The sequence below is a fragment of the Trichomycterus rosablanca genome, chromosome 18 (genome assembly GCF_030014385.1).
Source record: "Trichomycterus rosablanca isolate fTriRos1 chromosome 18, fTriRos1.hap1, whole genome shotgun sequence".
Lineage (NCBI taxonomy): Eukaryota > Metazoa > Chordata > Actinopteri > Siluriformes > Trichomycteridae > Trichomycterus > Trichomycterus rosablanca.
In genome coordinates this window covers 7,810,197-7,836,103 of record NC_086005.1, presented here as the reverse complement: position 1 = coordinate 7,836,103, position 25,907 = coordinate 7,810,197, and the positions used below count along the sequence as shown (strand labels likewise).

The 25,907-nt window shown below is 39.4% G+C and overlaps 1 protein-coding gene across 1 annotated transcript in view; it reads right to left on the bottom strand.

Moving 5' to 3' along the window:
• ror2 (receptor tyrosine kinase-like orphan receptor 2) overlaps positions 1–25,907 on the bottom strand; it is an 80,329-nt gene that overhangs the window by 30,428 nt on the left and 23,994 nt on the right. Inside the window, exon 2 of the mRNA XM_063014257.1 lies at positions 45–128. Coding sequence (XP_062870327.1) covers positions 45–128 — 84 coding nt within the window. The remainder of the gene's footprint in view (positions 1–44; positions 129–25,907) is intronic.

Below are 25,907 nucleotides of genomic sequence, written 5' to 3'. Positions count from 1 at the left end.
GAGCGGCCTAAGCTGTAGGTTTTAAGTGAAACTGGTGTATGTACCTCCAGGGGTTGGCATGCCTCCACTCTGGGCCTCAGCCAGGGGCTCAATCTCTCCAGACTCCGACAGGTTCACATCGGCCACTGCTGAAAAGAGAAAGGGTTAGTGGTTCCCTCCTGACATGGTTTTGGCCCTACATGTTGCAATTTGTGCAGTTAAATTATTGATAAGTGTTGATGGATAGAGTTCTAAAAACCTCTTCATATTATCTTAATCTGGCTAATCCTCCTCAACAGCAGCCATACATACACGATAAGATTTCTTTCAACAAGAAATAACCAAAAGCCCATTTAAAGCAATAAAGCAAATCCCTGAGAGAGGAGGAAAACAAGAGCACGGGAAGAGCCAACACTGGTTTACATGTTAAAACGGATCGTAGCAGACACGCTACAAAGAATCAATAAACAGAGAAACAAATCATAGAAAATATTTTAGCTCCAGGGGGAAAAAAAATCAGCCATGGCAGATTCAAAAGGCATGGAAGCCACAAAACCAGAAATTTCATGGTGAAACGTGAACCGGGCTACAGGAGAACAATTTCATCTAATACAGATGTTGAGCATGAAAGGTTCCAAGTACTGTGATGCTAATGAGAGTGGGCATTGCCAAAGGTGGAGATTCTGAAACAGATGAGTTCATCCCTGTAACACTGACCAAAGGATCTGCTTATAAGTCATAAAACAGAGCAGTCGAGTATTGTGCTTTTGATGTAATACAAAGCGTACCTAGCATCCATTAATTACAGTATATAAATAAGACATAATGGCGCTGACACAGGACAGATAGCCCTAGAGTAATGATGTTTTATTGGTCTGATTACATCTGCATTACTGACTATATATAGTCTGCTCTTAATCAAAGTCATAACAATAATAATAATAATAGTAACTTTAGTGATAAACTGCTTCCCTGACACTTTTCTGAAAAACGTCTAGACAATTTTTAAACACAAGTGTTTTACTAATAATCACAAGTTGTACAGCTACATGGGTAGCAAGTGAGCCCCTGTAATGCATCCTCCATCAATCTTCACAGTGAAAGGGGGGGGGGGGGAATCTTCACAGTTAAGTCTTACTGTTGGTTTGGTGTATACACCGATAAGGCATAACATTAAAACCACCTCCTTGTTTCTACACTCACCGTCCATTTTATCAGCTCCACTTACCATATAGAAGCACTTTGTAGTTCTACAATTTCTGACTGTAGTCTATCGGTTTCTCTACATACTTTTTTAGCCTGCTTTCACTCTGTTCTTCTATGGTCAGGACCCCCATAGGACCACTACAGAGTAGGTATTATTTGGGTGGTGGATCATTCTCAGCACTGCAGTGACACTGACATGGTGGTGGTGTTAGTGTGTGTCGTGTTGTTATGAGCGGATCAGACACAATAATGCTGATGGAGTTAAGGGCTTTGCTCAAGGACCCAACAGTGGCTGCATAGCAGAGCCTGGATTTGAACCGTCAATCTTCCGGTTGATAGCCCAAAGCTCTACCCACTAGGCTACCACTGTCCCTAAGCTGGAAGGTTTAATAAGTTTGTCATCTATAATCAAAAACTAATTAAATTTATTCCAACCTAAAAAAAAAGAAAGAAAAAGTTTTTTTCTTTGACAATAAATTATCTGTAACAAGACAAGAAGTCATTTCTGCCAGCAGGTTTAACTGTCCTAATAACATATTATTTCTGAAAATACTCAAGCTAAAACAAATCCCTCCGCCTTTTTCTGTCTTTCCCGCCTGATACAGCAAGATCAAAAAGGATAGACGCCCAAACGTCGTGATTTACGCTGCTGTTATTTTTCATTCTGCTAATCTTTATGACAGCCTCGTATAAAGTGCTGTAGGAGTCTGTAAGTACGAAACCACATTTGGCACGAACCAAGCAGCTGCTTCACACTGGAATCGCCCATGTAATTATACAGCATTCTGTTAGCATGTAGCATTCACGAATGCTTTTCTGGCCTAGCTGTTAGCACATTAATAAAGACGTTGAAATTAGGTCAAATCTGGACTGTCACAATCAATTCGGTGCTCACAGGAAGACCACAGAATCAGACTTGTATAACCCTGAAAAACAATGATCTATTAACATCTGTAATTGATTTAATCGAAACGATCATTTGATTCATCCAGTGTTCTCTTTGAAGGGAACAGTTTAGGCTTCTATAGCACATGTACAACATTATACAAAAGTGTTTTCTCTTTAATTTCCAAACGTCAAAGAGAACATCTGTGAATCTGACTGGCTGTTCATTGTCAAAACACGTTTTATGGGCTCCAAATGTCCTCTATGCTCTATTTTTGTTCATTGTCATTTGATTTTATGGCTGTGTGTTTCCATCCAGCAAACTATTTGCATAAGCTCAGCTGACTGGAACACAAGATACAGGCTAGAATTCCTTGTAAGGTTTGTATTAAACACTGTCATAATTTAGTCATTAAAAAAATCCAAAATAAAGAATTTTTTTTTTACTGATTTTTATTTCATATTGATGCTGTTAAGTTAGTGATTTTAATTTACCAAAATCACCTGACATTTTAAAAGATACAGTATGTAAAAACAATGTGGAAATAATGGTATCTGGTCCAAAAAAGTAAAAAAATAAACAAAATAGTGATGTGTTATGTAGGTGTGTTTTATTATACAGTACACATACTGTACATATACACCAACCAGGTCCATAACATTATGACCACTGACAGGTATAGTGAATAACACTGATTATCTCTTCATCACGGCACCTGTTAGTGGGTAGGATATATTAGGATATATTAGCAAGAACATTTTATCCTCAAAGTTAATACAAATACGAATCCTGGTCTAAGGAAGGAACAGTGGTAAACCGCCAACAGGGTCATGGGCAGCCAAGGCTCATTGATGCACGTGGGAAGCGAAGGCTGGCCCGTGTGGTCCGATTAATGTGCTGGAAGCAGAAAAAATGGGCAAGCAGAAAGGATTTGAGCAAATTTGACAGGGGCCAAATTGTGAAGGCTAGACAACTGGATCAGATCATCTCCAAAACTGCAGCTCTTGTGGGGTGTTCCAGGTCTGCAGTGGTCAGTATCTATCAAAAGTGGTCTAAGGAAGGAACAGTGGTAAACCGCCGACAGGGTCATGGGCGGCCAAGGCTCATTGATGCACGTGGGAAGCGAAGGCTGGCCCGTGTGTTCTGATTCAACAGATGAGCTACTGTAGCTCAAATTGCTGAAGAAGTTAATGCTGGTTCTGATAGAAAGGTGTCAGAATACACAGTGCATCACAGTTGCAGGAATGTTTTGGCAGCAAAAGGGGGAGCAACACAATATTAGGAAGGTGGTCATAATGTTATGCCTTATCTGTGTGTGTATATATATATATATATATATATATATATTATAATTTTAAAAAAAAATTTTTTTTTTTTTTTAAGAAGGCTATCTTAGGTGTACCCCATTTTAATCAAAACCAAGAAGCTGCAATTATTCCATGGGAAACGTCTGGAAAAAATACTACCATAACTGATTCAGGCTGGAGTAAAATTACAGAGATATTCCAGGAATAATTATTAGCTAACCTCCTCATATAAAACTAATCACAAGTTTTGGCTGAAAGCACACTGGAGCATTTATTTAATACCCAATTTATACCGGTTTTAAGCCAAAATAACATAAAAAAAACAAGGAAATGCACTGTTATTGATTCAAAACACCAGTGTGACTGGTTTCTAAGCACTCACACAAACTACAACAGAGCCAAATGCCCCCTGTTGTGAAGTATGTGACAGAATTATTGATTCATTGACTTAAAAGTAGGTACATAAGGTGCTTATTATAAAATAAAATGTATATATTGTGTGTAAGAATTCTGATTTGCAAATTGCCAAGCACACTTAACTGATGTATTGAAACCAAACCAGTGCTTATTAGTGTCTATTAGAGCATCTGACAAAAACAGACCTCTTACAGACTAGCTAAACAGATTTCCCTAAATAAAATCTGACTACTAGCAACAGGAAATGATACTGCCGGACGAAGGAGAGATGGCAGCAGACTGTTTGAGCTGAACCATTAGAAATTGCAGGTTCATAGAGAGGCATGAGCTGAAGATGCTACAGTGTGAGGTTGAAGGATAAATAATAACTTTAAACAAAGCTAAAGCAAACATAAATGTGTAGTGTATGTAAGTATTACTGGATTTTTTGTAGTTGATCTATTGATCTGTAATGTGAACTAAATGTGTAAAGCTAATGACCACTTCATTTTGTACATCTGTCCGACAAGCTAAAAGCCCATATATTTTAAAGTCTGTCTACTAAAAACAGAAAATGAGAGAACATGCAAGCTGCACTTGGCACTGTGCTCCACTGTGTCCTGAGGGAAAGAACTCAGATGAATGAGCAACTGTTATTTGGCTGAAAACCAAAGCGATTATGAATGCTCACATGAACTGCCAAATGAAGACAGAGCTGTTAATTGTTTGAGTTTTTACAACAGCTACACAACTTCAGCATGCTTAAATCATCTGTCACACAGGTCTGAGTTAACAGCTCTTTAATTTACTGTATAAAGAAGTGGAACTAAAACAGGTGTGATTTAGCTTTAGCCGCATTTCTCTTTATGCTGGTCTTCACATTTTTGCAGTCTACACATTACTAGGCTCTTTATGTTTTTAAATGGGGGGCAGACTATTGCATTAAGGATTTCTGGGTTTAGTTTAGTGTTTAGTTTTTAATGCCATGTCTGCCCTTGGGTCATGTTCATGGCAGGAAAGTTGTGATATGTCATTTTTATAGGTTAACAAAAAGCCAGGTAGTCGCTATTCTGTTGTATGTCTGTTGTTCATTATACATGTTAGCTTTAGTTTTGTTATTGACAGGAATTTTAGGAATGTCTCTGCTTTTGTGTTGTTGAATAGTTTCTTAATGGTCTTCGCTGTTAAGGACTGTTGTCTCTCGCAGCCATAATTGACACATTCTAGCATCAATTGTTTTATTAAACTGAATTTAGCATGCTGCACAATATGGGGCAGCTTCACCATTTAATCAAAAACATGAGTTATTCTGGTGTGTTCAATATGACTTGTGTACACCGCTTGGTTCCAGAAGTTTCTGAGATTGACTGGCATCTTTTTCCATGATTTCTGAATCCACATGTGATGGGTGTGTGATGGACTACATGGTCTGAGGTGTCTAAGGTAAAGGGCAAATGCACTGTGTCACTTAATAGTATAAAAGTGAGGGTCAATCACAAATGTCCTAGTGGTCCTCTTAAATAATCAGAACATATAATAAAGTAAAATATTATTTAACATTATTATTATTATACATCAGCCATAACATTAAAACCACCTCCTTGATTGTACTCTCACTGTCCATTTTATCAGCTCCACTTACCATATAGAAGCACTTTGTAGTTCTAAACTTGTGGTGGATCATTCTCAGCACTGCAGTGACACTGACATGGTGGTGGTGTGTTAGTGTGTGTTGTGCTGGTATGAGTGGATCAGACACTGCAATGCTGTTGGAGTTTTTAAACATCTCAATGTCACTGCTGGACTGAGAATAGTCCACCAACCAAAAATATATCCAGCCAACAGTGCCCTGTAGGCAGCGTCCTGTGACCACTGATGAAGGTCTAGAAGATGACCGACTCAAACAGCAGCAATAGATGAGCGATCATCTCTGACTTTACATCTACAAGGTGGACCAACTAGGTAAGAGTGTCTAATAGAGTGGACAGTGAGTGGACACGGTATTTAAAAACTCAATCAGTGGTGCTGTGTCTGATCCACTCATACCAGCACAACACACACCAACACATCACCACCATGTCAGTGTCAGTGCAGTGCTGAGAATGAATGCAGAGAAACAGATTCACTGCAGTCAGTAATTGTAGAACTACAAAGTGCTTTTATATGATAAGTGGAGCTGATAAAATGGACAGTGAGTGTACAAACAAGGAGGTGGTTTTAATGTTATGGCTGATCAGGGTATATTTACTAAAGACTTCTGGAAATTGAAGCCAAAAGAAATTTTTGGTTTTTTGTTTTTTTTTTGTTTTTTTTGCCTGTACCACCCATTTTATCCTGATCAGAATCCAATTAAACAAAAAAAAAACAATAGGCTCAAGGCCAGAAATGCAATCTAGACAGGGCATCTGTCTATAACAAGACATAACCTCTATTTACAGGGTCTATAGATGACCTTTTACATACATACACACATACCTGACACACACATATAAAATCTATCTGTACAAGCTTCTGTACATTACCTCCACTTCTTCAATTCATTACTTGGAAACACCAAGAAAGTTTTTCCTGGCACACGTCATGCTGACCAATAAATAAACCTGCACACACCACAGCACCCTGGAGCTACATCTCTATAATAAACAATAACAGTATAGGCTAACTTCAGGCAGGCTTGCATTTGGGGTGCCTACACCAGAAAGGAGGGTGGACAAAAACAAAAGGACCAGTGTGGAGGCCCTGGTCAAAAGGCTGATCTGATATTCTTGGCTCAGCTTACCTGCCAGCGCTCAGGTCCTTGAATCGGCACCTTTCACAGCCCATTCTCCGTTTTCAGTAAACGCTGTGCCTGGCAACCGTCGTCACACAGGCTGCTCTCAAGCGCTCGTAAAGAGGTGACGGCAAACAGCACAGAGTCTGAACCCCCTCTCCAGAACTCCCTCTGGGGCACAGTCAGGTTCTGGGTCGTGGAAGAGGGGGTTGTACTATTGACCAGGCTGAAAATGCATGAGCTTGTTAACACTCCATTTTGCCCTAAAGAGGGTCGTTCTGTCTTAAGATGGGTGCCAGAGTAATAAAATAAAAAGAATGATGCAGAAAATCTGCTAAATGCCAAAAGTATAAATGAAAAAGTGCAGTGAACTAGAGCTGGCTGCCTCTAGGGGGGAAAAGTACATAAAATAATAATTCTTGCTGAGTAATGGTTACTCTATGTTCAGCAAATGTACTCACTCTCTTTTGCACATTTAGTTCGCAGAGCCTAACCCTAAACCCTAACCCTAAACCCTAACCCTAAACCCTAACCCAAGTCACAATACAAATCAGTGATTTTCAAAATAAACACATTTACACCAATTTGTTTAAAATCAGAGGGGCTTCGTGATCTTCAGGCAGAGATTGCTTCTAGATATTTGGTTGCCCCAGGCTTTATAGATAGAGGGAAACTTTATTTGTTAGCCCCCTTTCATGCTGTTCTACAGTGGTCAGCACTCTCCCAGGACCATTACAGAGCAGGTATTATTTGTGTGGTGGATCATTCTCAGCACTGCAGTGACACTGACATGGTGGTGGTGTGTTAGTGTGTGTTGTGCTGGTATGAGTGGATAAGACACAGCAGCGCTGCTGGAGTTTTTAAACTCCTTATTGTCACTGCTGGACTGAGAATAGTCCACCAACCAAAAATATCCAGCCAACAGCGCCCCATGGGCAGCGTCCTGTGACCACTGATGAAGGTCTAGAAGATGACCAACTCAAACAGCAGCAATAGATGAGCGATCGTCTCTGACTTTACATCTACAAGGTGAACCAACTAGGTAGGAGTGTCTAATAGAGTGGACGGTAAGTGGACACGGTATTTAAAAACTCCAGCAGCACTGCTGTCTGATCCACTCGTACCAGCACAACACACACTAACACACCACCACCATGTCAGTGTCACTGCAGTGCTGAGAATCATCCACCACCCAAATAATACCTGCTCTGTGGTGGTCATGTGGGGGTCCTGACCATTGAACAACAAACAGGCTAAAAGCAGGGTAAAAAAAAGTATGTAAAGAAACAGATGGACTACAGTCAGTAATTGTAGAACTACAAAGTGCTTCTATATGGTAAGTGGAGCTGATAAAATAGACAGTGAGTGTAGAAAGAAGTAGGTGGTTTTAATGTTTATGGCTGATCAGTGTATAATGTTTGGTAAATTTGTCCTGAAGCATCTCAGAGCCCATGTCTATTCATTTATGGGTACTGCCAAACAAAAGCAAGTCTGACAAATGACTGATCAATATTATACCATGATGATGAACTGCAGTATGTTTATGTATCATGAGCATGAACACACCAATATTACCTCATGTGTCACTATATTAATTAAATATTACATTTACAAACCACTATTTTCTTCCTCCTCCCATTCTTGTTGGGTTATATTTTTACCTTGGAAACACTGGAGGCCAACAACAAGCCTGAACAAGGTACAAGTCCATAGAAGGGCAGCATTCACTTGTTCACTGTTACTCCTATGGCAACTTACCAATGAGCATGAAGTGCAGGAGGTAAGTGAAGTACCCTGAGACATTATCCAGACCTGAAAATTGATTCTGGAAACCTGGAGTCCATACAATAACTATTTAACCTTGTAGCTGTTCTACTTTTTTTTGTTTGCAAAACCACAGCAAAATGTTGCGAATTCCATTATGTCATATATATATCACCGACCCCCAAATGCAACACACTTTGATTTGCTGATACCGTTTCCCCTGCCAAATCCCAAAGGAAGACGAACTATCAAAATCTGTACAAAACAGGTCTGCTAAATATTAAATAAAACTCTCTAATGTCTAACATGTCTGGAGATGCTCTTAGCTAATGGTGAGCTGCATGAAAAACAGCTCCTACAGGTGCCCGAAATCTGCCAGCCCGCAAATGATGTGACCTGGCAGAGATACACTGGGAAATATGTGAACCCTGGACTTTATTTCTTCTCCTGCTTCCCCTCTGTTCAGGAAATAAATAACAACCCATTCAACCTCCCACATCCAAAACTCCCCGACACATTTCTCAATGGGCCAGTAACTAGACTGCAATTTCATGAAGTCAAGTCTGAAAGGTTAGCCTTCAAGGTTTACGCTTGTTTAAAGACACGGCGCATGCTGGCTGTAAGCCATGTGCAGTACATTGTTGTTGTGTTACAATTATTGCCAAACGCTGTTAAAAAGGGAAATCTGATGACCTGATCTTTTGTGGCCTTTTTCAGCCTGGTATTAAACCAGCCTAGTAATTGGAAATGGTCCTTTACCAGGAGTGCAACACCACACTGCACTCTCGCCCTCTTGCTTAATTTCTAAACCCTTAAATTACACACTAAATTTCCCACCATGTAAGAAGCTTGTAATTACTCTGGTGATGTAATTTCATGCCAGCGTACATCCTGAAGGAACCCAGGCAGCAAAACGTGAGTTGCAAATGCATTCTAGCAAAGAGGGGGGGAAAACACTATCAACACAAAAGCTCTATTGTTCACACAGGAGGGTAGCGCTGAGACTCATAAACGTTAACAGTTTATTTCGTCACCATCTTATTACTTTAACTGTTACCCTGAGCCTATAAGCATTTGGTAATAACTCCACACAAGCCAGAGTAATACGGACCATACATGTCATACCTCACTGGCTAATTCCGTTAGCATGCTAAAATTACAAGCATGCTCAGCATACAACCATTACTGAAATTATCCATCACATCAAAGAGGAATGTAATAGCAGGTCAAGGGAATCAAACTGTAGTGGGCAACTGGGATTACAGGGCAAAAATGGGCACTTAAGATTTTCTGTTGATGGATGAGGACTGGAGGAAAATATGCAGACACAAACATTTTAACAACAGAGCACACCTTCATATGAAACATAATCAGACAGTTCTGTCTTTTCCTTTAGTCTGATTTTTAAAAATCATTTACAGAATAAAACAAGAGGAAACAATTTTAGAAACATCTTGAAACGTTTTACCCCCATGAAATGCTCACATCCAGTAAATTTCAGTGCACTTATTTTCATTTTTACCCCAGTGTTACCAATCTGTACGTTTTCCAACCCAACCTGAATCTGGACACATAAAGCAAGGATGCACCTCTTGTCACTTAAAGCACAACAGACACTTGAAATCCATCCAACTACGTGTTTCAGACTTTCTTTCTTCCCTGCTTTTCCCTACTTGTTCTCAATCTAGTCATCCCCATTTCCCTCTATTGGAAGCATGCCACTAGCAACCCCCCTCATTGGCCAGGGAGGGCTAAAACTATCCTACACCCCCTTCAATACACACATAGCCACCTGCATTTTTTCACCTGCCTTCAGTAAAATCTCAGAGAAAGCTACATCCTGTTTAGAGAGACATGCAAACGTCTCTAGATCATCCACTGGTAGTGAAGGCACCTTAACCAGCAAGCAGAGGCCATAACTGTGTTTGGGCCATACTGTCTTTCTCCCATACAAGCACAGCCAATCATGTCTGTGTGGGCATCTGGTTCATTGCTGGCACAACTGAGATTGGAATTCAGCCTGTATGGTAATGCCAGGTCTGAATCTTGTGGTCCCCAGACTTCTAGTGCAAACCATTCACTGGTATGACTTAATTGGTAATACTTTAATAGTCAGTGAAGTGTGATATGGTTAGCAATCAAAATCCAAAACTAGTTCTGTCTTTTGCATAACAATAGAAGTTCTCTATAGGATGGGCAGGATGATATTTCTTATTAAACCAATATTTCCCTTGATAACGTGACAAATAAGCAACAGAATTGAACACCTATGTTGTGATCTATGTGATCCTTTTAGCTATAAAAGCCACTCTATGCCTGTGGGAATTTATGCCTATTCAGTCAAAAGAGCATTTGTATAGCCGGGCACTGATGTCAGCCAAGAAAGCCTCAACTGATGTTCCAGTTTATTCCAAAGCTGTTCAGTTGGGCTGAGGTCAGGGCTCTGTGCAGGTCACTGGAGTTTCTCTAAACCAAACTTTTCCAAAAGTGGTAGCTGAACTCTTGTCAACGCAGGAGGTCCGGAAGTGTAGAACATGTCACATTGTGGTTGTTAAACTAAAAATATAGCAGGCGAGCAAAAAGGGTCAGTAGAGAAGGATACAGAGAGGATGAAGGTCAGGAGTAAGAGAGTGAATGAGCGTAAGAGAGCATAAGTGAGAGATGGCCGGACTCCATTGAAGACGTATGCTTTTTTGTAGCGAGACTGTAATTACATGCTAGCACTCAAGCTCTGCTCCTCAGATCTTCCACACAAATGATGAGATAATAACAGCTCTCCGAGCTCTCTCCACAGACATAAACTGCGCTCCGTACAACTCGCCAAGCTCTGTGTTTATCGACAGGAATTTTGGTAGTCATAACAAGGCCACTAAATATAAAAGTGAACAAAATGACGGCTGTGGTGAACAAAAAAAATGTCTCAATATCAGGTACATGTGTGCAGCAGCCCCCTAAAGTACCTTACACTGTAATTAGGCTAACTGCATGCTGTAACAGCAAGGCTGTGGATTCGACCACATGCTGCTGAGACTGATCATATCAGGTATCACCCATTGAGCACCAAGAAAAACAGAGGCCAATAGAGTTAGTTGGGTATCATGGCTCAAAATGCTTTATGTCCAAAGTACTGAATGTGAATCAACTGCAGCACAAAGCAAAGAAAAGGAAATTGTATTTAATATTTGGCACTAAATACATTTAACCAGTTAATTTATTATACTTATTATATTGTTTAACTTCTACATCCTGTCTGTGTGACTTGTGAATTATTTCTGCATAACCCTATTTTACAACAAATAACTGTCCTTAAAAGCTTTACAAAAATCCAGGTCCAAAACCCTTTCTGAGGAAGCCTACGGTGATGATTGCAAGAAGAATCTCTTCAAACATTATGAGGAGGAAACCTTAAGTGGACCAAGACTCAAACCCATCTATATAGATAGACGAGACTATATCTGTAACATATCAAAGAAGGTATACTTATTGTTGGTTATTATTATCTCCACTCAACTAGTGCAAACATTACAGGCTTCTGTAGTAAATACCCAGCATCAGATACCGATTTCAGCATCATATACTGTTTCTGAATGGGTTAAATAAGAAACCAAGTTCTGCAAAACGGAATTTAAATGTCTATAACCAACATTGCTAACATCTAGTTCATGATAAATAGAGACTTATATCATCAGGGGCTTAAACATGCAACCTACTCAGGGTGAACATTTTTCTGATGTTCAAATGATTCAAAAATTTCATGTTCTGCAAAGCAAAGCAGCTGTAAACACAAATTAAAGCCCATTTGCTGACATTGCTAACATAATCATCATTAATCATACAATATGCTTGTCAGACTTGGATTGTCAGTCTTTATGAATTATTACGATGCTGAAAAGTTTGAAATTCATCTACAAAGAAAAACATTTTCCAGCAAACTACACAGTCATGCATGTCTAATTAATCATAATGTCAGTTCCAGAGCCTGAAAGAGGGAGCAGAGAGACTGTAAGGGCATGCCAGGAAAAACCCTGGGGACATGCCAGGGTTATCAGGACAGTATTAAGATCAAAGGCTGCACTGGCCAAGACTTGTCATGGAAAATGACCATGAGGTATTTTTTTTAAATCAGGCCAGTCCATGACAACTCTGTCTATAGTAATCTGTTTGACATTTGAAATCAGTGTTTCTATGCACAAGTACAATATCTGCAGAAAATTATTAATTCACACTGAAATGCCAGGATGATAGGGCAATGCTAAACTAACAATCCAGCAAAGAGGTTAAACCAAAACTAACTCTTTTTATAGGTAAAAAAAAAACCCCAAAAAACTATGTAGTAGTTAAAGCTAATGAAAACAGACTGGATGTCTGGTAAAATAAACACAATAAACAAAAACAACACATAATACACATAGAAAAGCATTTTAAAATGAATTAAGTACAGTGGTACCTTAAAACTCAACGTCAATTGGTTCTGGGACTGGTGTTGAGTTTAAAAGGCATTGAGTTAAGGTATTTTTCCCATAAGGATGTATGGAAGACCTGTTAATGCGTTCCATGGTCCTGTGGACTTGCATATATTTTAGGCATATGTAAAATAATGGGGTTGTTTTTGACACTTATATACTAAAAAGAACACACATATAATATAAAAACACTGCATTAAAAAGCTGATTTTTACGATTTCTCAGAACCCCGGGCTGTAACACAAGTTTAAAAGTGAAACAGTGAGGAAAATCCAGATAAACACAGATACATGTGGAGCTTTCAGAGTGAATTTGACGGTTATTCCACACAAATGCAGATTCGTCTCATATGCGCACTTTGATGACGTATTGCCGCACCGCTCAAGTCGAGTGCTGGACAAAGCGGCTGTTCATTGTTAATTTGAAATTAAATAAGTACATTTTTAAAAAACAAGTTGAGTTTAAGGGTACAAATTTCTCAATGAAGGGCGTTGAGTCTCAAAGATTTTGAGTTAAGGGTTTTGAGTTACAAGCTACCACTGTACTAGATGTAACTTTTTTTTGTTCTTGTAGATTCATTAAACCAATTCTTTATTACATTAAGTTTAGTAGGGTCCTAAAGTCATATATAAGCAAAACAGTTCATTGGCACTGTCAGAATTAAATCACGTCAGGAATAACCTCACAGTTAATTGGTCAAGCCAGTACCTGCTGTATGTTTGAGATCCCTGAGCTTAGAGTTTATTTTATTTAAGTGGACATTCTTTCTAAATCACTTATTACTGCTAATAGAGTGAGGTATAAGCCATCTCTCTTAGCATCCACAAAAAATGCACAAACCACCATCAATGCCAGCAGTTCTCCATCAAGGCATTATGGTTAACCAAGTGATTCAGTTTTGGCCTGGTGTGAAGCAAAGAAGCCAAAGTTACTCCCCCGTTAGTTATTCTTGGCTCTCAAAATCATAGCCGGCTGGAGATGTGAATGGGTCATTAGAGATGTACAATGCTATTATTTTTTGGTAGCAGAATCACAGAGTGTGTTCTCTTAAGTGCCTTTTGCTCAACTCAGATCTTGCTGGTGTTTATAAATGGCCTGAAAGGGTCAGGCGAAGAGGAAGAAAAAGTTTACATAAGCTTTCCCAAAGAGCCAGAACCAAGAAAGATGCTCCATTCTTCTTTTCTGTCTTTACAAATCCTGGATAAATAAACATAATATAAATCCAGGGGGCAAGAGTTCCAAGTGAATGAGCAGCTTTTGTGGAAGATTTACCCTTTTTAATGCCTCCTATTCTTTTTTATTCAATTAGGTTCTAATTTTAAACTATCCCTAAAAGAAGAAAAGTTATCTTCCCATTTAAACACTTTACCATTTAAGTACACATTGTTTTATTTAAAGATCCTGAAGACGTAACATTATTTGGGGAAAATATATATGCACCCATATACTCAATAATCAAAACAAATCCGATGCTCACTGTTGTTTTTATATGTTGTCTCTATTGCAAGTCACATTTTCCTCTTGGCCACATTTCAAAGTATAGTTTAAGATTTAAAAGAATACAGCCAATCCAAATGTCTGAATAAAAGTTCAAAACAACATTATTGACAGGAAAGTGTAGACACCTCCTTTCCTGATTGGTCAAAGTCCAGTGGCTCATATAATTTAGTCCTGCCCCACCATTTACAAGGACTGAAACATCACAGAACCGCACAGAATGGAAACAAATTTCAAAATAAGATAAAACACTTTCATTGCATACACAAATACAAAGTAAATTAGCGAGTAATCCACCACTGCCAGGTTGCTGCTGTTGGGCCCTTGAGCAAGGCCCTTATCCCTCAATTGCTCAGACTGTATACGGTCACAGTACTGTAAGTCGCTTTGGAAAAGCGTCTGCAAAAAGCTGAAAATGTAAGTGTAAAAGAAAGCTGGATTTGTGTTTGTTTGTTTGTTAAATTTGATTTACAGTGGTCATAATGTCACCACTACCTGAATCTTTCATAATAACAAAGCTGTCTGTCCAGATACTGATCTTACTCAAAGCTACAAAGCTGTTCAGCACTTTATGGTGCAACGTTTTATCATGAGCCATAAGTGTGTCCAGTCTTAATTTTTCATTGGCTGCTTTTAAAGGAGCTTAATTCCCAACTGTTGTGGGAAGTGGAAGAAAAGTCACTGCATTAATTCATTAATTTAAATTGATGCCAATTATCCAAAGCAACTTACAATTCTAAATACTGAATACAATCCAAGCAATTGAGGGTTTGATGTCTTGTTCGAGGACCCAACAGTGGCGATCTAACTGAACCAGTGGCTTTCTGATCACTATTTCTGAGCTCACATTGCCCTATCAGGCTTTAAGTGCTGACATCAAAAGGTATTTGAAAAAAAGCAAGGCCTAAGGAATGCATACTGCTGGTGTGGTCTTTTGGAAGACAACTATGAATTCCTGCTTATAACAGTTAATAATGCAAGTAATCCTATGTAGAGAAGAATGTGAATGTATGGATATTAAAGGCACATGGCTAGACACAGTGTCTCTTAAGCCCAGGACTGCTTGCTGGTTGCATGGTTTTTTAGACTTTGGCTCCTCTGTTATTTAATTCTCCTCCTGGAAAACTCACAAAGAACACATCAGCCAAACTGTGAGCTCCAGCACTTCTTACTGACAGAGCCAGAACCGTAACCTTCGACCAGACTGTGTCGGCATGTTATATCTGCGCCAGTCCGGTATGACTGACGTGATGTTTGGAAGGCAGTATGGCATACGTTTCTGGAGAAAGGGGGACAGGCACCGGGCCAGCAGAGTGGTTTATCTTTGAGAATTTACAGACTACTTTGCTTTTATTAATTTTATTTTCCTCGCATACGTTTACTCTGTGGTTACAAACAGTGAAGAGATAAATTGTGTTTACATGATCAGGACTTCACCGAGACATATGGGTATGTGTGCCATTCTTGAAGTAATGCGCCCGGTTCTGAAAACAATCCGACAGAACTGCAACGGGTTTGTGTAAATACATGATGCTGGTTACCTTGTATGGGGCTGATTACAAACCAGCTTAAGGCTTGTAAAAAGAGATCTGCCACCTGTTCCACTACATTTGGGCATAAACTCGAGGATGTACTTTTTCCTCTGAGCACTGCTAAACCTGTTCTTGACTTGGGTTGCATAAGTTAACATGGTAACCTACTCGCCTCCGAGGTTGGGCTGCAAACCCATTCTGTGCAAATATCACAGTCCTCCCATGACAATTAACATCTAAGGAATGTTCCACATACATACATCATGTTCCAAAACTACCACCCAGATCTGTTCTGCAATAAAGAAATGGCATTTAAGTGAAACAAATACAAAACAGCAGGCAAGAAACTGGAACTGCTCAGCGCTGTCTTTAAACTGTATTCCATCTCTTCAACAAAACATGTTATAGATTTGATTTTTTAATTAGACTTAAGATAAATAGAACCCCCTGTGATGTTCCTGCATTAGGAGTGTATGGATAAAACCCTTCAGATGGTCTGTTGATTGTATATTGTAAATGTTTGTAAATGCTTATTCCACTGTGCCCTGTCTGTAATGTATATGCTATACTGTAGATCAAAGTATCAAAATGCACGGATGGGCTAAACATGCATACATTAAAAACTAGTCTCTAATGGCTACAAGATGAACTAAAGCAGCAGGTTAAAAGTGGAATAAATAGCTTGTGGGCTGTACGGCCAGTGCTTAATCAGTAATTATTGGAGTGATTAAAGTGTCAATGTAGTTCAAGCATTACATTATGGCCCTTTTCCACTGGCCACCCTAAGGAAAAGAACATTTTTAAATCCATGATCTCACATTTAGTGGTTGTTTGCATTGCCAGTGACCCGTACTGTACCTAAGTACCTAAATTGGGTTATCCTTCTTGACCAAGGACCAAGTGTACCAAAACGGGCTAAATGGGTGGAGTGAGACACAATGCACATGGTTGATTGGTCATTTACAATTGCCAGAAGAGTGAGAGTGTCATATTAAAATGATCAACTGCAGACGCCGCTCAGGTGCCGAAGCGGTCAAACACGCTAGCACACCAGAGCAGAGATTTCAAACTCGTCGGTTCAAAACTCAGCTCTGCCATTTGGCTGGGCTGGGCAGCTACATGAACAGCAATTGGCTGCTGTTCATGCAGGGTGTGGAGCCAGATAGGGACATAGGGAGTCGAGGAATAACGCTGATCAGGGTGTGGCTCTCCTTACAAAACACAAAGCTGATCCACATATGAACTAGAATCATGAAAAAATGCAGTCGGCTGTTGCACACGTCAGAGGGTGCGTGTGTCAGTCTTGCTCTCCTCAATCAGAAATGGAGATCAGCATCAGTAGAGAGGAAGCATAATGGATTTGGGTAATTGGATATGACTAGCTTGGGAGGAAAATTGAGGGGGGGGGTGCAAAAACAAATAATAAATAAATAAATCAACTGCAATAGACATTACTAATGCAGCGCAGTGTCCAAAATAAAGAGATCATTTACAGTTAGCGTAGCTTGGTTTTCTCTCAGAGTCTGGTAGAGAATACAGTCCTACCTCTAGCAAACTCTTCATACTAAAAGCACATTAGTTACAGTACAGATAGTTCTGTGTTTAGATGTGTACCGTGTCATACTGTGGAGGGTACCATACAATAGAAAAGGCTCAGAAAAGTAGCCGGTCTCTTCTGCACTTTCTCTGGTTGTTCTTTTAATACTTTGCAATGGCCACTTTATGGCATGAACACTAATAATTAACCAGTTTAAGTACAGTTAGTAAGTAAAGGAGTAATTCGCCCCAACATTGTGGGCCAAGCCCAGAGGGGCCCTTTTGTGTTTTTAAGGACCTGGAATGACAACAGTTTCTTTATGCAGCCGAGGACACTTAACTGCCTGTGCAAAAATGAAGGTTATGTCAGCGGGGTCCGTTTTACAACAGGTCTATTATTCTATTAGTGAGTCTAAGTAATCACCCTATTCAGCTCAGGACTAATGGCAGTGGTGGAAATATAAAGTATGTATTTAGTTTGGAGGAATGAAACACAGAGTCTAGTCTTGTTGAAGTTATTTTGTTATTTGTAGTGAACGTAAATATTTTATGCTATTTTATGCTTAGTGAATGGATTCACTGGACCTGCAAGCTGTAAATATGTTTACATGCACACTAGAAATTATCCTAATATTTCAAGATATTCTAATTATTCTAAAAGATGTGGATTTTAGCAGTACTAAAGATATTTAGGTCCAAAACAGCCCTGACCCGTCGAGGCATGGACTCCACTAGACCCCTGAAGGTGCGCTGTGGTATCTGGCACCAAGATGTTAGAAGCAGATCCTTTAACTCCTGTAAGTTAGTTTATTACAGGGGTCAGCATGGGCACCCTCACTGGTCTGTGGCTATGCAGCCCCATACGCAACAAACTGTGAAGGACTGTGTATTCTGACACCTTTCTATCAGAACCAGCATTAACTTCTTCAGCAATTTCAGCTACAGTAGCTCGTCTGTTGGATCGGACCACACGGGCCAGCCTTCGCTTCCCACGTGCATCAATGAGCCTTGGCCGCCCATGACCCTGTCGCCGGTTTACCGCTGTTCCTTTCTTGGACCACTTTTGATAGATACTGACCACTGCAGACCGGGAACACCCCACAAGAGCTGCAGTTTTGGAGATGCTCTGACCCAGTCGTCTAGCCATCACAATTTGGCCCTTGTCAAACTTGCTTGAATCCTTACGCTTTTCTGCTTCTAACACAGCAACTTTGAGGATAAAATGTTCACTTGCTGCCCAGTATATCCCACCCACTAACAGGTGCCGTGATAAAGAGATAGTGTTATTTACTTCACCTGTCAGTGCTCATAATGTTATGCCTGGCCGGTGTATTAGCATTAATTAAATTACTAAATTCAGTTAGCATTAATATTCAATATTAAGTAATATTAACAACATTTGTGTTATACAGCCCAATGTCTTTCTGCTTTGATTAAAACACAGCCAGTGCAGAGTGACAGCACTTCAAAATGTTATTTAGTAAATAACATCCAAGTGGCCAATACTTCCATTAACTTATTATAAATATACAGGTCTATACAGTGTACATAGAAACAATAGCATATTTCTCAGCACTTTTTTACCTCTCAGTCAATACAGTAGTTCCATTTTTAGCTACCTGACTGAAAAATACTGATGCTAATGCTAACAATCACTTTCAGCCGTAAAGACAACGTACACATATAAATAATTTGTGTCCTGTGTAGACATTCTTACATTGTAATTTACTGCCATGTTAAGCCTACACTGCTCCTGAAACTCAGCAATGTAAGCATAAATAACCTCACATTAGATGCTAGCTAATGTAGCTCATGTTTGATGGCAGGAAAAAGGAGAATAATTTGAAGACACTGCCTGCATTTCAAACACAACATATAAATCGAATTAGCTGAATCCTCATTCCAAGTTTATCTGAGGCTCCACGGAGCAAAGGTAAAAGTAAGAGTTACAGCTAAAGTTCTGTAGTTCATTTTCCTTGTCTGGAAGCACTTTTATGGTGTTCTTTACACACTCAGGATTTGGCAGGTACATGTAGAAATTACAAAAATATCCTTACACTTTGTACACCACTATGTGGTTCCTTTTTGACTCTTTACCAGCACTTTTCTGACCTAGTTTAGCACAATACAGTTTTAATGTCATGGATCAGTGTCCATACAACATGATTTATTTCACTGAAGATATATCAATATCTGTAAACAGCAGCTATTTATGTAATGTTTGACATTTCTTTTGTAATACATTTCTACAGATCAAAACAAGAAAGTAATGCTAGCCAGTGCAAAAGACTGAAACTCATTGGATGGATTTATTTCATTTAAACAGCTCTGAGCATGCATTTAGATTCAAACGCTAAAATTAAGCTGAAAGAGTTACATAAAGAAATAAACTTTGGTAGTCAATACCAATACCTTTCCTGTACTCTGGTTTTTTCCTACCATCCTGGAGTATTTAGATGAAAGACCGGCTGCTCTAAATTGTACCTAGGTATGGGTAAGTAAATGTGGGTCTGGGTTGCCTAGTCATGGATTGTCATGGAGTGTATTCCTGCCTTACGCCCATGAACCTAACCCAGAAAAACACAATTGATTCTTAGGTGCCAGGTCCAACCTTTTGACATCACTTCTAGTGCCTGATATTAGTAATGTCAGGCTATAAGCTTGGTAAGCAAAAAATGCAGTGTACAAGTCTGAGAGCAACACTTAGCGTTGTATCTGCAAGTTGTGCAAACATACAAATAGCAGTTTTAACATGGTGTAAACCAAAATCAACATAAGTACCACAGATCCTGGAGCACGACTAGAACATGATACATCATTGTTACAGGGTAACAAAAAAAACCAAAAACTCTGCCATCAACAGTAACTCTATAAGACACCAGAACTTAAAAGTGGGAATAACAAACTTCCAAATTACATGTTTGTGGTATTGGCTCTCATATTCTTCTATTAGGGGTTCTCACTAAATTATTCATGACCTTGCTGTCACCCACTGGTACAAATATGGCAAGACCCCAATATAACCTGTATTAAACACTCTGGTAAAAGACAAAAAAAACAACAATGGGCTGTTGTCATAGTAATTTAATAACATGATTTGAAGTCATCTACAGACACTCTAGCTGTTCATAAAGGTCTGTAAGACAGAGTGAATAAATGAGTATTTAAATATTTTAATTTATTTTGACTGTATGTAACCCACATGGACATACAAAGGACATGCCAAACCCTGCAAAGACCATCTATAGAACTAAAACCAATAAATAATTATCCAACAGGCATGGTTGTAGTTCTTTATTTCCTATAAAAAACACAGGACGAAGTTACAGTGAGAGCCAACTTTATTATGTTTAGAAGCTGTTACTAAACCCCAATAATGCCAAACCCTTACTATTGGTGTTCCTTAAAGTTTCCATAGTGGTCCTTATGCCTCCTTAGGAATTAAACTCACAAACTTATCATTGTAAGTACCTTAACTACACAGCTGCCCCATTGGAAAAACAAACTGTGCAGACAACAAGCAAGAACACTTTCAGGCCAGCAAGTGTGATTCCACATTTAACAACCTCTGCAGAGTAACTCACCCAGAGAGAAGTTTCAAACGAGACATGCCCCGTGTTTCCCACCTCGCTCAATGATGCACATGTGCTGCACTACAAACTGCTCACTGATAAAAAACATATCAGCAACATCAAATAGGATCCAAAGGCCTTCGAGGAGAAAGACCTGATCAAAGACTTAGTGCTCAGGGCGTCCGTGTGTGGGATTGTCTGTTTGAGTTTAAGTAAAGCCAAGGCCAGGGTAAGGCATGCAGTCTCAAGTAAACTAATCCAAACCAGGACAGGGAGAAGCATGGCAGCATCAGGGCAGCTCTGGCATCCATAAAGACAATGTTGCCAAATAAAGCTCCTTGCACAAGACCTGTTATGTCCAATATATACAAATGTGTTAAAGATTTATGAAAAAGACAAACCTGACTAGACTAGATGTTGTTGAAGCATTTTGATGGCATGGCTGGATAATGAATGGTTTGACAAGTATGAAAACGATGTTAACTTTGCAATCACTGAATCATAATCTTGTTAAACATTTCTGGAAGATTTTGGACTGAAATGTTGGACAACTCTCTCCACTACTTTTAATAATATTCCAATTAAGGGGATGTATTTTGGGAGAATGGTGTTCTAGTCCTTCAGTACAGTTTCACATACTTGCAAATTCTATGCCAAGGTGCCCTAAAGCTGTTGTGTATTAACACTTTAATAAAATCAACTCTTTTCTTTCTTTGGGTTGGCACCTTTCTGCGATGTATTGTGAACATATAAAGAACAATCGTTTTGATTTTTTGAACATAAGTCTGTGACTACTTTTCTAAGCATTTCTTCAATATTTATTCACAGCATTCACTAAAATTAGGAGGCCCCGCCCCAGTTTGGTAAAATCTATACAATGCTTTTTTCAGACAGACACCATCTGTATGACTGATTTAATTTAATTTTCTTCATGTACTGTAATTAATCCCAGGAATACACGGCGACTGTGCTGCATTCAACAAGACTCCAACCTCCCACTCTCTCCTCTGTGGCACTGCCATGTGCTCAGCAGATGTCCAAGAAAACAAAACCTAGAGCTTTTTTATGTTGTATCCCAGGCTCACCAATCTGTATAGTGGTTTTACCTGACAATATCTGACCTATGATTTAAAGGCTCATTAATAAACCATGGATGCCAGTTAACTGAACATAAAACTCTATTTTTTTAAGCACAGATATAATGCAGATTTGTGTACTGTCATACCACAACCAGAGGTTAAATCATTTAGACTCAGTCATATTTTTGGTGCTGAATACACTGTACATGTTCACTTAATTCACTTAATCTGCTTAAGAGCCATGACAAATCCAGTGTTGACTTTATGCAAACATTTTTGCGAGTGGTTCTAAGGAATGCCAGTCCTAAACAAACAGGCGCTTGTGAGGAGAGATGCACATCCAACAAGACTAACAGAAGATCTTTCTGGAAATTATAATCTAACGTCTTGTCCTTTAAGGATGACGAGCATGAAGTCCTACTTAATACATTAATGCAGTTGTGCACCATGACCACATCCTAGTGGCATGTCTAGGATGTTTCCTACTTGGCACCCATTGGGACCGGGATAGGCTACAGCTTATAGAGAATAATTGCTGTTGCAGGGCAGTCATGGGAGGGAGGGTGTATATGATTGAAGACCTGGAATGGACTGGTGCCCAGGGTATTCCCGCCCAGCACTCCCGGATGTGCAGTGACCCTGACCAGGTAAAGCAGTTGACAAAAATTAAATGAATTGAATGATCGCTGCTGCCAGATGTATACAGTTATATGGTATGTGCTTACAAAAAAAGTACAAACCAAGTTTAGAGGTTTTTAGAGATTTTAATAAACAACATTACTGCAGGTCCAACTTCAGCTATGCACATGTTTATTTTAATAAATTAAAATTAGATAAATTTTTTTCTTTTGCTAAGCCACATATGTTCTATGTGTCCATCAATTACTGACTGGACCAAATTGAGAAATACATGTATACAACATGCATCTCCGTTTAATCCTCTCACCCCATATTTGATCCCAACTGAGGTTGTAGGCATAAGACCACATTTGTGCTTGTAGTTAGTAAATTACAAACAAAACAAAAAAAAAACATCACAAAGTCAAAATTGGAGGAAAGCATTTATGGTTTAGAAGTCACCAGAGGAAGTCTTTACTGTCTGTGAACAACTGCAATTAAACTTAAAAGAGACTGAGCCCACTAACTGCCACACATCTCCTCTCCCGCCCACCACTCCAACTTTCATCAAACATAAACAATAAAGCAAGATAATACCGGCTGTATTTGGTCTATGAAATGATTTAAAACTGATGGCAATTTATCACAGTAGTCCCAGTTAAAAATTAATAATAATTTTAGTGAGTCTTCTTGTAGCAATATTGAGTATTAAAAATCTGCTAAAATAATAATATCCTTTGTATACAAATTCCTACTTGAATTGATGGATATTGCCATAAGTCCGGTCCAAAGCAATATCTGTTCTAGCTGGATTCCTGCAGCCAACTCACTATGAATAAATCCATTTAAGCAATGAGAGCCAGAAGGCTCCATCTATAGGGGCACATGAGAGGGCCGTCTGGTAAGCTTCATCTCCTTCCTCTACCTTTCTCCAGCTAAAACTCCCTCTCAAACCCCTCTCAAAACTTTCCTTCCTTCAGGACTCTTTGTTCTTTGTTGCCTGCCATCTCTAGCCACATTTAACCCCCTGTAAACAGCCCTTCCCTGTCCATTATTTCACTTTCAGTCCTGCAGCAAATGCCTTTTGGTCAGGCAAACTGGCTTTTTAAAGGGTGATGACCTCAACTGCCATGGTTATGGCTCTAGATCTGAGGACAGAGCCATACTGACCTTAAGTAAACAGATAGATTTTACATCAATGGTATTTTAACTATAGGGTCGACCCCCCCTTTGGGGACCCAAACACGCTGCTGGTGAGGTAGGAGTTTAAAAAAATAAGGAGTTGACTGATTGAAGGGGTTGCTGTTTCAGGATCAACACCAATATGCATAATTAGCAATCAAGTAGACAGTCAATAATATTACCATAATATTTAAATTATCATACACACCATGTTTTATATATCAGCTTTTTCAGACAGTACAAAAAGAATGCACACCATGTTTTAAATGTTGGGTATATCCGCTCTGTGATGAAGAAAAACTAATGTACCAGTTCTTTTAAATTGAAACATTTTTTACCCTATCAAGAAATTATGTTTATGCTCAATTTTATAGCAATTCATGGCCACAGGTCTAAGACCCATAATACTGGGTGTACCAAATAGTAATATTACTGAACAGCTCCAGGTGAAGTGGTGTGCCTAATGACATTGTGTAAGCAGCAAGTGACAAAAAGTTTGTGACTGCTTTAACCTTCCAGATTGATAGCTAGTGTAGTCTAAATGAGACTAATCTTGTGGGTAGAAATTCATAACGACTTTCTTAATGTGGAATAATAAGGGGTCAAATTTTTCAAGAAAAGGATTACTGGAATGCATGTATATGGTGGATCAAGAAAGTATCCAGGCTTAAATTTTCTTAAGATGTTTATAGAAATCAACTGGGAGTCTACCTGTTGCCATTCGAAATTATAGCACAGTGTATATTGTGGGATCCCATCAACCAGGTGGGGACAACAACCCTGTCAGGACAAAAACATGCCATTTTAAGGAACTACTTTGATCTACATTGATCTAACTCTGTCAAGGCATAGATCAGGGATGAAAAAAACTATATCTAAGGGTTGGTAGTGTTTCCACATGTTCAGCATAGCCTTAAACTTTCCCAGTGTTGGCCTTTCAGCTCAGTTGGATATCTGTACAAGAGCAGCCTTGGTCAGATTAGGTAAGAAAGAACCCAATAGTCACTTAAACAGAGCTCCAAAAGTTCTGTGCAGATATGGGAGAAGCTGTTGGACAGACAAATATCTCTGCAGCACTCCATAAATCAGGCCTTTATGGCAGAGTGGCTAGACAGAAGCTAATGTTGAGTAAAAGGCATGCAAAAGCATGTAAAAAACATCCTTTATAAAACCTCCTCTAGAGCACACAAACTCTGACTGAGGTGACAGTTCACAATTCAACATAACAATAACTCAAAGCACACAGCCAAAAAAAACACTTGGGAGGCCTCGGGGCAAGTCTCTGAATATCCCAGCCAAAGCCCAGACTTAAACTGCATTGAACAAATGTGGAGAAACCTGAAGGTGGCAGATCACAGACGCTCACTGTCCAATCTGACAAGACTTCTGCCATAAAGAGTGGCATAAACTGCCCGAATCCAGGTGTGCAAAAGGACTTGCATCTGGAATTAATGCCAAAGATATAGCATCTGATAACCTTTTTGATTGAAAGGTTTTTTTTACATAATTCATTTTTTTTTAATTTAGTGCAGTCAATTTGTCTTCCGCTGGTGAGAGATACCAGATTGCATCCATGAAGAGCATTTCGCTGTGCACGCCTCTTCCGACACGTGTACAGCCCTTCTCTTCTTGCCCCTGCATTGTGCACAGGCGTCTCTTCCGCCAATCAGGGTCCTTACACAGTGTATGAAGAGACCACCCCCACACAGTCCGGTCATCCCGCCCTAGCAGATACGGTGGCCAATTAGTAACTGCTGCAGGCACTGCCAATTATGTCTGCCAGATGGTGCCCAGCCGACCGGTGGCAACAGCAATTTTCGAACCGAGGAGTTCAGAATCTCGGCGGTGGTGAGCTAGTGGAATATCCCGCTGTGCCACCTGGGCGCCCGACATAATTTATTTTTAAAAACTCTTAAAACTTTGCTTTTTTACTTTGTGGGAGAATAATTGTAGATTGATAGATATAAAATTTTTCTTAAATCAGTATTAAATTCTTAACACAAAATGTGCAAAATTGAAGGGGCCGAATACTTTCTAAATCCACTGTAAATTACACGTACAGAGAGCTAAGCCCAAAAATGGCATGAATACCACTGATTCACTAAAAAAACAGGCATGTT